The 16,424-nt window shown below is 43.0% G+C and overlaps 1 protein-coding gene across 1 annotated transcript in view; it reads right to left on the bottom strand.

Moving 5' to 3' along the window:
* The window catches only part of CLU (clusterin), a 60,001-nt gene that overhangs the window by 5,353 nt on the left and 38,224 nt on the right, over positions 1–16,424 (bottom strand). The window contains exons 6-8 of the mRNA XM_089686073.1: positions 13,594–13,707; positions 1,964–2,193; positions 1,619–1,785 (exon numbers count right to left, since the gene is read on the bottom strand). Of these exons, the coding sequence (XP_089542199.1) occupies positions 1,619–1,785; positions 1,964–2,193; positions 13,594–13,707 (511 nt within the window). The remainder of the gene's footprint in view (positions 1–1,618; positions 1,786–1,963; positions 2,194–13,593; positions 13,708–16,424) is intronic.

The raw sequence follows: 16,424 nt of genomic DNA, 5'->3' as shown, positions 1-16,424 counted from the left end.
GTAGGCTTATCAAGGCCAAGGCCCCACACTAATACAGCATTAATCTGCACATTACTATTCACAGATGGATTTAAGTTAGTAGGACTGTCCTTCACACCTGTCCTGGTAGAATTGTCCTTCACACCTGTACTGGTAGGATTGTCCTTCACACCTGCACTGGTAGGATTGTCCTTTACACCTGCAATGGTAGAATTGTCCTTCACACCAGCACTGGTAGAACTGTCCTTCACACCTGCACTGGTAGGATTATCCTTCACACCAGCACTGGTAGGTTTGTCCTTCACACCTGCACTGGTAGGTTTGTCCTTCACACCTGCACTGGTAGGATTGTCCTTCACACCTGCACTGGTAGGATTGTCCTTTACACCTGCAATGGTAGAATTGTCCTTCACACCAGCACTGGTAGAACTGTCCTTCACACCTGCACTGGTAGGATTATCCTTCACACCAGCACTGGTAGGTTTGTCCTTCACACCTGCACTGGTAGGTTTGTCCTTCACACCTGCACTGGTAGGTTTGTCCTTCACACCTGCACTGGTAGGATTGTCCATCACACCTGTACTGGCAGGATTTTCTATCACACTTGTGTTGTAAAAACTGTTATCAGTCACACAGACATTAACCTTTCCATCAAGTGCAGTCACAGTCTCCACTGCAATACCACTGGTCACCCGACTCTGCACTATAGAGCTTTGATCAGCAGCTGTGACTGGGCAAGCAGCTTTGGATTTGGCCAAAGAAGGGTTAGTGGGTTCTGCTGGCATTTGTAGTCCCACTGCAGAAATTTCATATTTGTTTTTTAATGCACTTTTTGCTTAGAACACCATCAGTCAAAGCATTGCTGGACATGGGGTCACTGGGCAAACTGTCAGCATTAGTCACAGTGTTAAAAGACACAAAAATTGTTTTATCCACAGTTTAGGGCTTGATAGGCTTTACCTTATCAGGCACATTATCGGGTATGTCCTCACCATCAAACACCAGCTGATTCCCCTGCATTGGAGACTCCATTGACCAGATCACCCTTAGCATGCCTCCTGAGTCCTGAGAAGGTATAGGGCTGATTACCTCACCCTGAGGGAGTAGGGGGTCAGAACTGGAGGTCTGCTCCTCCACCTCCATCTTTGCCATCCTTGCAAACCTTCTGTCATTGCAAAATGTCTCCTTGAAAGGCCCATCTCTCCCTTCCATTATAGTCACAATGGTTTTTTGGTGTTCCACCTACACTTTAGCCAACTGGATTTCCAAATCCATGTTCTAGCGCTGCTTTTGCAATCGCGTAGGACTGGAGGACTCTGCTCCTTCCTCTATCTAACTCTCTACTCCTGAGATATTCTGCACTGCTGGAGGACTCTGCTCCTTCCTCTATCTAACTCTCTACTCCTGAGATATTCTGCACTGCTGGAGGACTCTGCTCCTTCCTCTATCTAACTCTCTACTCCTGAGATATTCTGCACTGCTGGAGGACTCTGCTCCTTCCTCTATCTAACGCTCTACTCCTGAGATATTCTGCACTGCTGGAGGACTCTGATCCTTCCTCTAACTCTCCTCTCCTGAAATATTCTGCACTGCTGAATTACTCTGCTCTTCCAGTTTTGTTGCACTAAATAAAACTTACATGACTTCTTTTTTAAATCTCTTCAAAGCTTCCTCAGCCACCAGTTCTCCAAACTTTGGGTCCTCCATGGTGATGTGTCCAGGCACTGTGAAGGTGAAAGACTCAGAGTCGAAAAGTTTGACTGTGACAGTGGTGTCAGATGGAGCCCCTCCGCTGGAGGAATAGGCCTGTGAAAGGAACATAGTATCATTATTTATTTACAAAAAAAGAAAGTAACTGATCACATGGAGGGCCACAGCAATATTATTTCTACAAGTGAAATACAAGGACAGGACAGGAAAGAAAAGAAAAGGAAAGGAAAAGGAAAAGGAGGAGAGAGGGGAGGAAATGAGCCCTAGTACTCACTGTAGACACTTGGAAGATTCCATTCATGTCACTATCGGTGAGGTTGGCCAGCTTGGACACCCAGCTGTATTGGTGACTCAAGTCCTCCAGGATTCCGGTGGTATTCAGCATTTTCTCCCGGAATCTCTGTAGCAGATCATCGTACAGCTTGGTATACTTCTCTGCTAAGCGAACGGAGTCTTCAAATTTCTCCCGCAGTTTTTCTTGCATTGTATCCTTCCCTGAACAATCTGTCATGGGCAAGAAGATAATACAAATCATCAAATATTATCTTCACCAATCTTTAGAAAGTAATCTCATCTTCCGTTAGATACCCTTTTAGGTGGCATGGGATATAAGGCTGGAGTGGTCATGTAAGCCAAGCCAGGTTGCTTAAGCATGTATAAATCCTAGAACAAAAATGTCATATATTGCATCTAATAAAGCCCTTAGATGAGGTGGCTGCGTTCATTTTATTTTTCCTTTATTTTTCATCTGGTGATCCTGCCAGAACAGAACACCTGAACACTCACTCATTGCACTGCCAGATTATTCATTCAATGCATTGTATCTATGGGGGAGCAGTGCTGTCACACACGCAATCTCCATTGCAAAGGAAGAAGTGTTTTCTAGCTCACAGAAGACAGCAGTTAAAGGCTGATAACATTGTGTGAGAAATCAGTTCAGGAAGGGCCGTAGATAAGGAGGTACCACCAGTCCTCCTGTATAAGGCCCAGGCCAACTAGGGGGCCCAGGAAGCTGGGTGAATCAGATGTGGGCAGGAGAGGGGGTGACCGGCGGGGGAACAATTACTGGAACCGATCCCCTGTATGGCTCTCTCCGTAGCAGCTGAAAGCTGGCTTCTTCTCCTCTACCGTCTGCTGACTTTCAGCTGCTGCAGAGAGAGCCATACAGGGGATCAGTTCCAGCAGCTGCCCCCACAACACCCTTTATCCTCCCCATGCACCATATGTTTTCTCCATTGCCTAAGCCCCCTGGGGTTCCCCCACCCCCACAGTGCTGCCGGCTTCCCTCCTTTTCCTTCCTACGGCAGCTGTAAGCACACAATAGGATCCTTTAGGATGGAGAGTGGGTGGAGGGTTTGGTAAATATGTCACAAGCCCCTTCTTTTCCTGAATGAACACAATGAGTTACATAGTTACATAGCAGGGGCGGACTGACGACTCATGGGGCCCCCGGGCAATAGGGGATCATGGGGCCCCTGTGTCCTCGCCCATGCTCAAACCACACCCAAAAAAACCTATGAAAGGTACCAGTAGCATCTCATAGGGCCCCCTACTGACCCCGGCCCTCGGGCTGTGCCCGAGTTCCCCATTGGTCAGTCCGCCCCTGTTACATAGTTAGTCTAGCTTTAGGTGCCCACTCTCAAGATGAAAGCTTTCAGAATATGAGGGTGCAGTAAGTAATTTTTTTAATAAAAGGAACACAAAGGATTAAAAGTACAGTTAATGTCAAATGGCATCGCATAAGCTGCCACTCTCACCGGGGTGCTTTTAAAAAAGAAAAACATCTGGAACTTCGCATTCAGGTTTGTTTTACCTTTAGGCATTAGTGGGTTTACAGTTACATTTTATTTATTGATTTATTTCATCCTTAAAACATAACTAAAAGGTACAACTTTTTGTTTAGGTTTGGACGAAGTGGAGAGGCAGTAGAACCCCAGTCAGGTTTTATTGCTGTCTGTGCCCCCGATGGGGAGATTCAACCTCTGTATTTGTCCTGATTACCATTATAGTTAAATAGTTAGTCTGGCTGAAAAAAGACAAAAGTCCATCCAGTTCAACCATTAAAAAAAAAGTTATAATCCTATACCCAAAGTTGATCCAGAGGAAGGATCCAGTAACAATCATTCACTGTGTTCATTCGTAACTGAAGCATAGTAAACTGTGTTCTTTTGGGGGGCCATATAGGGCCTCGTGGTTTCTAACAAGATCCCTGAGTTCAGGGCACAGGAAATTACAAGGACATTGCACAGTTCTTGTACAAAAACATGTACTTGCAGGAAATGTTCATAGCCTGAAAAAAAGAAAACAAATGCAGCCACATCTAAGGACCAATAAGCTTCAATATATTATTTTTGTTCTTGGGTTTTGATCTACTTTACTGCTGACCACACAGATTGTTCCAATCTTTTACATACATTATACATAGGACTTTGTTCAATTGGAGCAGATACTGCAATTTTCTTGGAAAAGTGTAACTCAAGCCCAAACACTTTTCGTAGTTTTTAGATGGAGTGGAAAGCGGTAGAAACTCTTTAAAGATTTTACTGCTGTCTGTCGGCTAGAATGGATAATCTCCTGTGGGGGCACATAATAAAAACCTATTGGGCTCCAGCATTCTACCAACTATACCAAAGCAGAGTGTTTTTATTACTGTGCACCTCATGTTGTCGCCAGGACAGGAAATGAGAGGAAATCTCTTCATTTGGGGCCACAGAAAACAGTGAATACTGATAGATGTTCTAACCATTTCCCATGCTATCTAACACACTTTGGTAATAAAATGTACTGTCAGTCATGCACAGTTGTACAGGCTCCTTTCATGTTCTGAAATTGCTGACTCTGATTTCCCTGCAGACTGTAAGCTTCTCACAGTGTGCATTAGAAGCTGCATCATGTCAGAGTCTACTTCATTTAGTAGCTAGAGGTCATCCAGCATCATCTAGCTCTTTCCTTTATTGCTTTACTATGCCTTGCTCATCCCTTTAATTAATTGGATTTCAGTTCTTTCAATCAGAAAGGATCAGCATTACGTAGAGTGGTTTGTTTGCAAATTCAGCCTGCCTCTGAATTTCCACTCCTCCAGACTGACATTCCATCAAGGCATTTTTTTATTTGCATCAGGGCTAAGGACTCTTCAGAGGAGTGCTGAGGCAGGAAGCTATGTGCAGCACCCCGCTGACCTCTCCCTCTATGGTCTGCTTGCATTGCATAGAGAAACACAAATACTCAGTGATGAGTCTAAAATAAGGTATGTAATGAAAGCAATAAAGATTTATTTCACAATTATATTGGCATGTTGAGGGGGGAAGGCAAAATACAGTGCCTTGAAAAAGTATTCATACCCCTTGCAATTTTCCACATTTTGTCATGTTACAACCAAAATTGTAAATGTATTTTATTGGGATTTTATGTGATAGACCAACACAAAGTGGCACATAATTGTGAAGTGGAAGGGAAAATGAGAAATGGTTTTCAAATATTTTTGCAAATAAATATCTGAAAAATGTGGCGTGCATTTGTATTTAGCCCCCTTTACTATGATGCACGTAACTAAAATCTAGTGGAACCAATTGCCTTCAGAAGTCACCTAATTAGTAAATAGAGTCCACCTGTGTTTAATATAATCTCAGTATAAATACAGCTGTTCTGTGAAGCCCTCAGAGGTTTGTTAGAGAACATTAGTGAACAAACAGCATCATGAAGGCCAAGGAACACACCAGACAGGTCAGGGATAAAGTTGTGGAGAAGTTTAAAGCAGGGTTAGGCTATAAAATAAATATTCCAAGCTTTGAAAATCTCACAGAGCACTGTTCAATACATCATCCGAAAATAGAAAGAGTATGGCACAACTGCAAACCTACCTAGACATGACCATCCACCTAAACTGACAGGCCGGGCAAGGAGAGCATTAATCAGAGAAGCAGCCAAGAGGTCCTGGAGGAGCTGCAGAGATCCACAGCTCAGGTGGGAGAATCTGTCCGCAGGACAATTATTAGTCGTAGACTCCACAAATCTGGTATTTATGGAAGAGTGGCAAGAAGAAAGCCATTGTTCAAAGAAAGCTATAAGAAGTCCCGTTTGTAGCTTGCGAGAATTCATGTGGGGGACACAGCAAACATGTAGAAGAAGGGGCTCTGCTCACATGAGACCAAAATTGAACTTTTTGGCCTAAAAGCAAAAGGTTATGTGTGGTGGAAAACAAACACTGCACATCACCCTGAACACACCATCCCCACCGTGAAACATGACGGTTGCAGCATCATGTGGAAATGCTTTTCTTCAGCAGGGACAGGGAAGCTGGTAAGAGTTGATGGGAAGATGGATGGAGCCAAATACAGGGAAATCTTAGAAGAAAACCTGTTAGAGTCTGCAAAAGACTTGAGACTGGGGCGGAGGTTCACCTTCCAGCAGGACAACGACCCTAAACATACAGCCAGAGCTACAATGGAATGGTTTAGATCAAAGCATATTCATGTGTTAGAATGGTCCAGTCAAAGTCCAGACCTAAATCCAATGGAGAATCTGTGGCAAGACTTGAAAATTGCTGTTCACAGATCCAATCTGACAGAGCTTGAGCTATTTTGCAAAGAAGAATGGGCAGGAATGTCCCTCTCTACAGTTGTGACCAAAATTATTCAACCCCCACTGAAATTGAGTGTTTTGGCCAGTTTGACATTGCTTTTGATCATTCAGTCATCTTGCTTACATTTACATTAAAGAGGCACTTGTAGGTCAGACAAATATAACATAACAGTTATAATGAAATAACCACAAATGTCTTTTCTGTGCTCACAGCATTATCAGTTTTATTCAACCCCCAAGTGACATTCAATCTTAGTACTTAGTACAGCATCCTTTTACAGTTATAACAGCTTTTAAACGTGAAGCATAGCTTGACACAAGTGTCTTGCAGCGATCTACGGGTATCTTCGCCCATTCTTCATGGGCAAAGGCCTCCAGTTCAGTCACATTCTTAGGCTTGCGCACTGCAACTGCTTTCTTTAAGTCCCACCAGAGGTTCTCAATCGGATTTAAGTCTGGTGACTGCGATGGCCACTCCAAAATGTTCCAGCCTTTCCTCTGCAACCATGCTCTAGTGGACTTGGAGGTATGCTTGGGATCATTGTCCTGTTGAAAGGTCCAACGTCTCCCAAGCCTCAGGTGTGTGACGGACTGCATCACGTTTCCATCCAATATCTCCTGGTACTGAAGAGAATTCATGGTACCTTGCACACGCTGAAGCTTCCCTGTACCTGCAGAAGCAAAACAGCCCCAAAGCATGATTGACCCTCCACCATGCTTCACAGTAGGCAAGGTGTTCTTTTCATCAAAGGCCTTGTTCTTCCTCCTCCAAACATAGCGTTGATCCATGGGCCCAAACAGTTCTAATTTTGTTTCATCAGTCCACAGAACACTATCCCACAACTTTTGTGGTTTGTCCACATGGCTTTTGGCATACTCTTCTTATTCTTTGGAGACAGCAAGGGGGTACGCCTGGGAGTTCTGGCACGGAGGCCTTCATTACGCAGTGTGCGTCTTATTGTCTGGGCTGAAACTTCTGTACCCACATCTGACAAATCTTTTCTCAGTTCCTCAGCAGTCACACGGGGACTTCTCTCCACTCTACGCTTCAGGTAGCGCACAGCAGTCGAAGTCAGCATCTTCTTTCTGCCACGACCAGGTAGCGTTTCAACAGTGCCCTTTGCCTTGAATTTGCGAATGATGCTTCCTAAGGTGTCTCTTGGTATGTTTAACATCTTTGCAATCTTCTTATAGCCATTGCCCTTCCTGTGAAGAGAAATCACCTCTTCTCTTGTCTTCCTGGACCATTCTCTTGCCTTCACCATGTTTGTAACCACACCAGTAAATGTCTAGAAGGAGCTGAGTATCACAGTCATTTTAAAGCTGCCTAATTGGTGCTTATTATGCTTGATTGCTGCTCGGTGACATCCACAGGTGTTTTCAATACCTGATGGAAAGCACCTGTATGAACCTCTGTTCTTCAGAGTGGTAGTCTTTAAGGGGTTGAATAATTGTGGCAATGAAGAAACCACATAAGAACCATTTACTACTGTATTACATAAACAATTGATGTCATTTTAGTTGCATTTGGGTAGTTACAACGTCCTTGTAGGATTTGATTCTGAATACAATTCCAAATGTACACTATAGTCCCTAAACCCCTTTACAGCATTGGGGGTTGAATAATTTTGGTCACAACTGTAGATGCAAAGCTGGTAGAGACATCCCCAAAAAGACTTGCAGCTGGAATTGCAGTGAAAGGTGTTCTACAAAGTATTGACTCCGGGGGGCTGAATACAAATGCACGGCACACTTTTTGAGATATTTATTTGTAAAAAAAATGTTGAAAACCATTTATCATTTTCTTTCCACTTCACTTTGGTCTGTCACATAAAATCCCAATAAAATACATTTACAATTTTGGTTGTAACATGAGAAAATGTGGAAAATGTCAAGGGGTATGAATACTTTTTCAAGGCACTGTATAAGATTAAACTTCAGCTTTAATATGTTGCAGACTGGACAGAATCAGATAAATTGCAGAGAAAACAGGTTGGGCAGATTAAGGAATATAGCGTAACCACCACTACCAGGCTGAGCTTGTTTGGGGGAAAGTTGATCGTTCTGAGACAGCTGGTGCCGCATCACACTGACTTTTCTATAAACACAAGCTTGCGTGTTCGCCCAATATATTGTTGTATATCTGTAGAAAGATCTTTTGTTAGATGTCTGTTAGATGATCCTAAGGTTTATAGGCAGCTATAGATGAGTCATGATTCCCGCTTCAGAAACTGGGACAGGATAACTTTTCTGGCAGATGTAACACCCTCCAGCGTGTCCTGAGTCTTCTCCATCAAACTGGTCAGGACTGGAACACATCCATTAGGAACTTGGCACGGGGAACTTGGATCTCGGCAGTGATGGACCTGCCAAGCACACTGATACTGATGTGAATAAAGAAGTTGCTGCTGGTAGAGTACACGTTATAATCATTTAATGGAGATCTGTGCGCTATACCTTCTTACTCTGCATGTAGGACCCCAGAACAACTACTCTTTCCGTTGTGGTGTATTACTGCACACATGCACTGTATCAAAATAAATAAGGTGCACATTTTCTTAATGCAGTGCACCCAGTACCGGGACAAGGTCATCTAGCACTCAGGGCGAAGACGACAAAGTGCACCCAACCACCACAAATCCCCCCTTCTGTAGCAATCGTGTACACAGACAGACACAGCCCTCCATTTTGTTAAGAATTCTCCATGTTGTCCCATCATCCCCCCTCCCTCTCTGTTCATCCACAGTGACATGTGGCCTGTGTGTTGGACGAGGTTATAGGCAGCCAAAGCACAGCAGGCAGCTCCGAACTATAAACCCCCCCCCAGGGAGTTGGGTGCCTGGCTGTCTAAGAAACTGTTCAATCTGGCATATCGTAAAAGTATAACCCAAGACTTTCCCTGAATTCAAAGACATTCCAGAGGAGTAATAAACTAGATACCAAATTCAAAATCTATTTTCCCCCTATGTCTCATATCTTGGAATATGAGAGACTCACATAAAAACCAGGCATATCTTCAGATTGGTAACGTAAGACAAACAGTTTGATATGTCACTCTCCTTGGCTGGCATACATAGAAAATCAGAAAAGTATATCTCTTGAACCATTCAAGTGTATATTTCATATCTCATATCTAATCATTCCACAGATGCGTCTGCATATAATCTACCCACGGGTGGGATGTCAAATGTACCTAGGAAAAGTTATGGGCCAAAATATAAGCTAGGAGAGATTCTGGTTGTAACTTACGTCTCCACCTACACTTCCCTCCCCAAATAAGGCAATTGGTTCTTTGTTGTAAGGAGACACCCCGCTGAGATTGTAGAAAAAGGCTGTTAAGCTTGGAGTTGGGGGTGAGAGAAAGCAGAGTCTCCTGCGTTTAACATCAAAACTAGCAGTAGAAACAAGAAATCCTTTTTGGCTCAGGAGACTTGAAGCTGCTTAACCCAAGACTTTTTGGCAAGTACTTACCTACCTAAACTTCTTTCTGTTATCTTTTTGCTGTGTTATTGCTCTCTGTATATTTATATATATATTGGTTACATCTTTTTCCTGTAAACATTTTTATTGCACCCTTTTGACATTTTAGTAATAAATCTTTCTTTCTGAAAGTGTTGAACTGTTTCTAAAGCTCCTTAATGCAACTTACGAATTCCTGCCACTGAAGAGCGCTACTATGTGTGTTTAACCCTCTGTATAACCTGCCTGCGGTGACAGTGGTATACAGACGATTATCCAATCATCCTAGTGATATTGCCGATGTTGCCGAGTTTCCTCTTTCTCTGTACAAAAAGGAGGTGGTGGCAGTGTGAAGGGTTAATTGCGTAATTAACCTGACCCAGTAACAATCACGCTCAGGCTGCTGGTACATCGATTTGTGGTCCAGTGAGCTGGAAAATCGTTGTGCAGGGTGCAGCTGGGTGTGGCATTGTTACGCACGTGACATCACAGTTTTAGATTGGCTAGTCCTTCAGTCACAAGTTTGGTGAGAAGGTCTAGGGTCTGACGCCGTGATTGTCACACCTTCTACCACAAATCCAGTCCCCTCTTTCCCCATTGAGTCCCCAGTACAATTCCCCCATCCCTCCATGATCTTGCAGACCTTAAATGCTACAGGAGCAGGAACTCACCATGCAGTGCCCCCCCCCCTCCCTCCCTCACATGAATTACTGCGCCAGGAGCACCTTCCCCTCCTGCCCACCCCTTGTCCCATCCTGACTGTGCCACAAAGCACGGTATGTGCACTGCAGATCATTGCAGTCTGGCTCCATTGGCACCTACTGTTCTGTGTGCATCAGGGTGCCATTCTTAAAGCAGAGCTCCACCCAAAAGGGGAAGTTCCGCTTTAAGGACTTTTCCCCCGCTCCCCATTAACGATTAGCTCCTTTGGGGAGTGGGTACTCAATTTTAACAGGTACCCACTCCCACTTCCCTTCCGACCGCCTAGGCGATTGGAAGTTCTCTTCCACCCCCACCCACCCCCTGCAGTCTTCAAGGATACATGACAGGTCCCAGAAGACTACGGGACCATTCACAAAGCGCAGCGCTGCTCACACTTGCACAGTGGGCACCCAACTGTGAAGCCGCAAGCTGTCACAGCCGGGTGTCCACCCTTAGGATATCGACACCAGGGACACAGGATGGCTGGTGAAACCACCTGCAGTGAGGACACACCGCTGGATCAAGGGACAGGTAAGTGGCTGTTTTTTAAAAGTCAGCACCTGCAGTTTTTGTAGCTGCTGACTTTTATTTTTTTAACAGGAAACTGGAGCACCGCTTTTAATGATTGGCACTACACATAGGACAAATTGCTATGTGTTATCCTGTGCTGCAGTAATGCATAGTAAATCCCACATTTTTCTGCATGTTACCAAAACACATATGTACGAAGACAGCCTAAATCACCTTGGAGAAGAGAGATGCCTGTGTGTCTAGCACCTTGATATAATTTTCAACATCATCATCCTATTCTTCTACATGAATCCATCCAGAAGTTTTTTCATAGTTTGGTTCGAAGTGAGGAATGGAAAAAACCTTTGTCTGTTTTTTTTTTTCTGTTTGTATGCTCAAACATGAGATTTCTACTCATTCCAGTAACTACTCTCACTTACTGGGACAGAAATTCAGGGGAAATTCTGCTCTTAAAGCAGTGGTTGTCAACTTATGAGCTAAAGGGGCCCTCAAATGCTGTTCCTGACATCACCAAAGGGCAGCACGTAATGTTCAATATATGTAATGCTTGAGAGGACTTTCAAACTGCAGACCTAACAGAGGAGATGAGGGTCAGAGAGTGTAGACAGGATACATTTTTTGGTTGGGATATGCTGCAGAAGACAATACGAAACTGGAAACATAATACATGAGGCTGGTAGAGATCAATACTATTACCCTAATCAATGTTCCCACTACAGACTGCTGAGGTCTGAGGACCGCACATCATATACCAAAGGGCAGGGCCAGATTTAGCCTGATCTGGGGGTGCAGTGAAAAAAAGTCAGGGGGCACAATGTCAACACTGTGTGTGAGTTACTGACAGTCTGTCACCACCTGGGAAACACTAGTACAGTATGTATTAGGCTGCCATTAGATTAGGATGATTAAACAGACCCTGTGCCCTCCCCCCATCCCCCATCAGGGTCCCCTTCTAAATTATGGTTTCCATCACTTCCCCATTGCATCAAGGTCCACATCAGAGTTCTCCTTTTACATCAGGGTCCTCAACAACAGGATATTTATCGGAATGCTCCCTTACGTCAGGCTCCCTACCATAGTCCCCCTTACATCAGGGTCCCTGTCAGAGTGCTTCCTTATATCAACTGTCCCCATCAGAGTGCCCCCTTACATCAACTATCCCCATCAGAGTGCCCCCTTACATCAACTGTCCCCATCAGAGTGCCCCCTTACATTAACTGTTCGCATAAGAGTGCCCCCTAACATATGATCAGTTACCCCATCACATCAGGTATCTGAATCAGAGTGCCCCTTTACATCAGGTATCCCCATCACAGTGCTCTCTTGCCACCACAAGACTGGCTCGTGGATTAGTGGATGCACTCTCAGAGACCTGGGGGGGGTCTCAACTAAATTCTGGGCGGGGGGGCACATCCCACCCAAACATCCTCCTAGATCCACCCTTGCCAAAGGGCCACATGTGGCTGCAGCAGGTTGGGCACCAGGGTCTTAAATAAGTGCCCCTTTCCCCTTCGTCAAACCTAACCTAACCACCCTTCACAAATGCATATTTACCAATGGCAACAATTCCTCTCTCTGCTTACATCAAGCGGTAAAAGTGTTCAGTGTCTTGACTGCACCTTCGCATTATAGCTCCATAGACTCTTAAGGGATCATCTCCTATCACCTTCAGCCTTGGAACACAGCCCCTTAGCAGTCTATGGGTACTAATGTCTGGGTGAGGCCAGGACAGTGAGGACTTGCAGCTAAAGTGTGAGTTTGAGATACAGTAAGCCAAAATGTTTGTTTTTTTCAGATGGGAAAGGAAATTGTTAAAACCCACGTAATTGTTTCCATTTGTGTCATATTCATGAGATTTCCCTTCACTTTCTGTCTTTTATGCACAATCAGCATTGAGAAGAAATCTTCAAAGTAAAGTAAATTCCCCCTTAGATGTCACCAGAGCCAGTGCCCCCTTTGGAAAATTTCTTGTCTTACCCTGGTCTGGTGGAAACTCAAAAGTTTGGATTTTTGATCACTTCATTTCTGGTGACAATAGCCAACAGGACAAATAGGGTGAATTTTCCTTATTGGAGACACAACAGCAAAAAACACCTGATGGGGGTTTTAGCCTCTTACCACTATATCCATAAATTAAAAAAAAAAAAAGTTTTGCCTTTAGATACAATTTAAAGCGATACTCATTAATTTCCCAAAACAATAATAATGGTGGTTCCTTTAAAAAAAAAGGAAAGAGGAGCAACTCAACTCTTTGGTGGTCAGTGTCTCCTACCTTTGCTGTCAAACTCTTCAGCATTCAACACATCTGGGAGCACACACGCCTGATGTGCCCAATATGAGTGACTCCCACCATTCTTGCTGGACTTTTACAAATTTACATTATAATGAATGTAACAGAATGGATTTGGAACACACAAAGATGGGCAAGAACGCCCAAACTGTGACGTGGACTGGTACAGAGCCAGGAATTTTGGCAGGGGGCATCCAAGACACGAAGCCTGGGGCTCTGTCTCTTACTAAGATATCATTTTGGGTGGACTCATCTTTTAACTAAGAAAAGCAGCCCATAACTAACCACGGTTCATCTGTCACTGCTGTTAACAGTGGCACTTGTCATATATAGACACTTACCTACTGCCAGAATTTCCTTGCACTTCTCACACTTGTCCTTCATCTTTAAGCAGCTGCCAGTATTTCGTCTGAGTTCCCGACATACCATTTTGTCATCAGTAGCATTACCCATCCCTAAGAAGAGAAATGTAAAAAAAATACATAGTGGCTATTGAAAAAATAAATAAACAAAGTGCACTCTTATCACGTATGGACATTTTGCATTTGGAAATTACCTACCTGCTGATTTTCTTTAATTTTCATGTCTCCTAGGCCACCCCACTAGTTGAATAGTAGCTAGCATGTTTATTTTTTGAAAAGCCCTGAATTTGAACTTTTATGTCAGTCATCTGAAGATTTGGTACATTCATAAAACCACCATTTACCCAAGGTATGCATCTCCCCTTCTTGTAATGGGAAATCTAGGTCTCAACTACTGTATGTTTATCTTATTTGTAAGAATCATCAATTTTACCATCACTCATGTTGACATGATCTAAGGAAGGGGCAAGTCCCTGAAACATGTTATCATGATGACCAGCTTCTCTCTTTTGGTTTGATATGGTTTGAGTGCTCCCCTAGTCTTCCAGTTTGCCCTCATCAGCCCATGTTCGGGTGGTCTCTCGCCAGGTGTATGACAAGACAACTGTATGTGGGACACATGACTTCTGGTGAAGGTGCCATCTTAGTGATCCCAGTGGCTGCCATCCACACACCCTTCCCACTGTCCTGAGGCTCCTGGGCTGAGCAACCTACTGTTGGGACCAGGATCATGTGGCATCCTCCAGCTTCTGGGAATATGTGTTTCTCCTCTCCACTGGCTTGGTGATGTATTAATCTGGGCACTCCTACATGTCATGCTTTTTAACCCATCATTAAAGTGAATTTCTATTTTATTTGTTCCTGGGCTTGTGACTCTATTGGCTTCCACAGGGTTGGGAGCCTTTCTATTATTTGTTGTTTAACGCCGTCGCAACCGGGTGCCCACACTTAAGATGCCGGCACCGGGGAGCCAGGACAGCTGGAGAAAACTGCTGTAGTGAGTACACTGCTGGATTGTGGGACAGGTGAGTGGCTGTTTTTTAAAAGTGAGCAGCTACAGTTTTTGTAGCTGCTGACTTTTATTTTTTTTTTATCTTTGACTGGAGCTCCGCTTTAATCTCATATCACCCAAACTGTCCTCTTTCTTCCTCCCAAGACCTCCTGCTCTTCAGCATCTTTGTAATTTATTCCCTTTCTTACCTCAAGGACTTCCCTAGAACTTCTCCCATCCTCTGGAACTCTTCACCCCAATCTGTCCAGCTATCTCCCACTCTGTCTGCCTTTAGGCGATCCCTGAAAATCCATCTCTTGAGGCAAGCCTATCCCACCTTTACCTAAAAACTGTACTTCTACTTTCTCCATCAACCCACACAGTTGTTACCATTTGTATCACTTGTCCCCCCTCCCACTTTTAGATTGTAAACCTTCACAAGCAAGGCCATCCTAACCCTTTTGTTTTTAATTGTAAATGTAATGCCCTTATAAGTGCTGCCCAAACTGTTGCTGCTATATAAATCATGTATAGTAATAATAAAAGCAAACAGTATCAGAATACAATTGTAGCTGAACTCCAAAATGTTTATTTTTGTTTTTTTTTAGTTTTGTAAACAGCTTCGTACAACTTACAAGCTACTAGTGTAGATATTTTTTTGTATGATTTCTCATAACTTTTTTTTTCGAACATCTTTTTGTATGATAATTCTGCACTATATCACTAAATCACCTCACTTATCCAAAGATTTAATAGTAAGGTCTTGATATTTAAACATTTCTCATAATCATTTATTACATCCTATACATAAGAGGAAACATTAGAATTTGTCTGTTGTTTTACTTTTTTAGGATAATATTTAGCAAAACTTTCTCTAGGCTGATATGCATATTATACAATTATGAGATTGTAATTTATTTTTTTTTATGGTTCTAAATGGGAAAATGTGTGCATGGCAAAAAGCCCTTTTAAATATGAAAACAAAAATCGAAATGTTTCCCAATGGAAATAAAAAAGGTTTAATGGAGTTTTAACACTTAGGCACTGATCTGTGTCCATTTTCCATAAAGGCACTCAACTAAACTGCACTAGTATACGGCAAATATTGCCATAAAACATAAAGCCCAACTTCAGGTACCATCATTTGATTTCTTAAATGGATAAGTTCACCTTTCATAACATGTTACGTTACACTCATCTTCAGGGTGTAACATGTAAAATGTTAGAAAAGGACCTACCCACATTCCTCCAAGCGTGGAGCAATATTACTTAAAGCATTGTGGCCCTTAGGGGTCGCATGGTTAAGGTGAGGAGGCACTTTAGCCACTTTTGGATTGCGATTTACACGTGTGGCATGCTAACACGCATCATGTTTTGGAGTGAAGAATTGAAGCACTGACATCGTGGTGTTTGTTTGCACATGAAATGTTAAGCACTTGTTATTGCACTTTATTGTGGATTTTTATTTTTAATTAACATATATACTCATACTGAGCACCTGTCACTTTTAGTTAGAGTGTGCATTGTCATTGTGTATTATTTTTACTTTATATATATTGTATTTTGGCACAATCTAGTCAGCAAACGCATGATCGGTTTTGCACTCTTAGCACTTGGCACTTATATATTTTATTTATATTTATTTTTTTGGGTAATACTTAGCACTAGTTACTATACCTTCCAATACAGTGTGATCACTTTACATGTATTTTATATATTTACATATTTTTATATTATTGTACTTTATATATTTTAGTTCTTTATGTGAAGCGCTTCACCATTATTGGTTTTTTATGTTATACATCCTGTGGTATTGGAA

This window comes from Staurois parvus, unplaced genomic scaffold, assembly GCF_062004578.1.
Source record: "Staurois parvus isolate SC_StPar_1 unplaced genomic scaffold, SC_StPar_1.0 ptg000390l, whole genome shotgun sequence".
NCBI classification, from domain to species: Eukaryota; Metazoa; Chordata; class Amphibia; order Anura; family Ranidae; genus Staurois; species Staurois parvus.
Note: the sequence above shows the minus strand (reverse complement) of the source record. Positions and strands in the feature narration are given on the sequence as shown.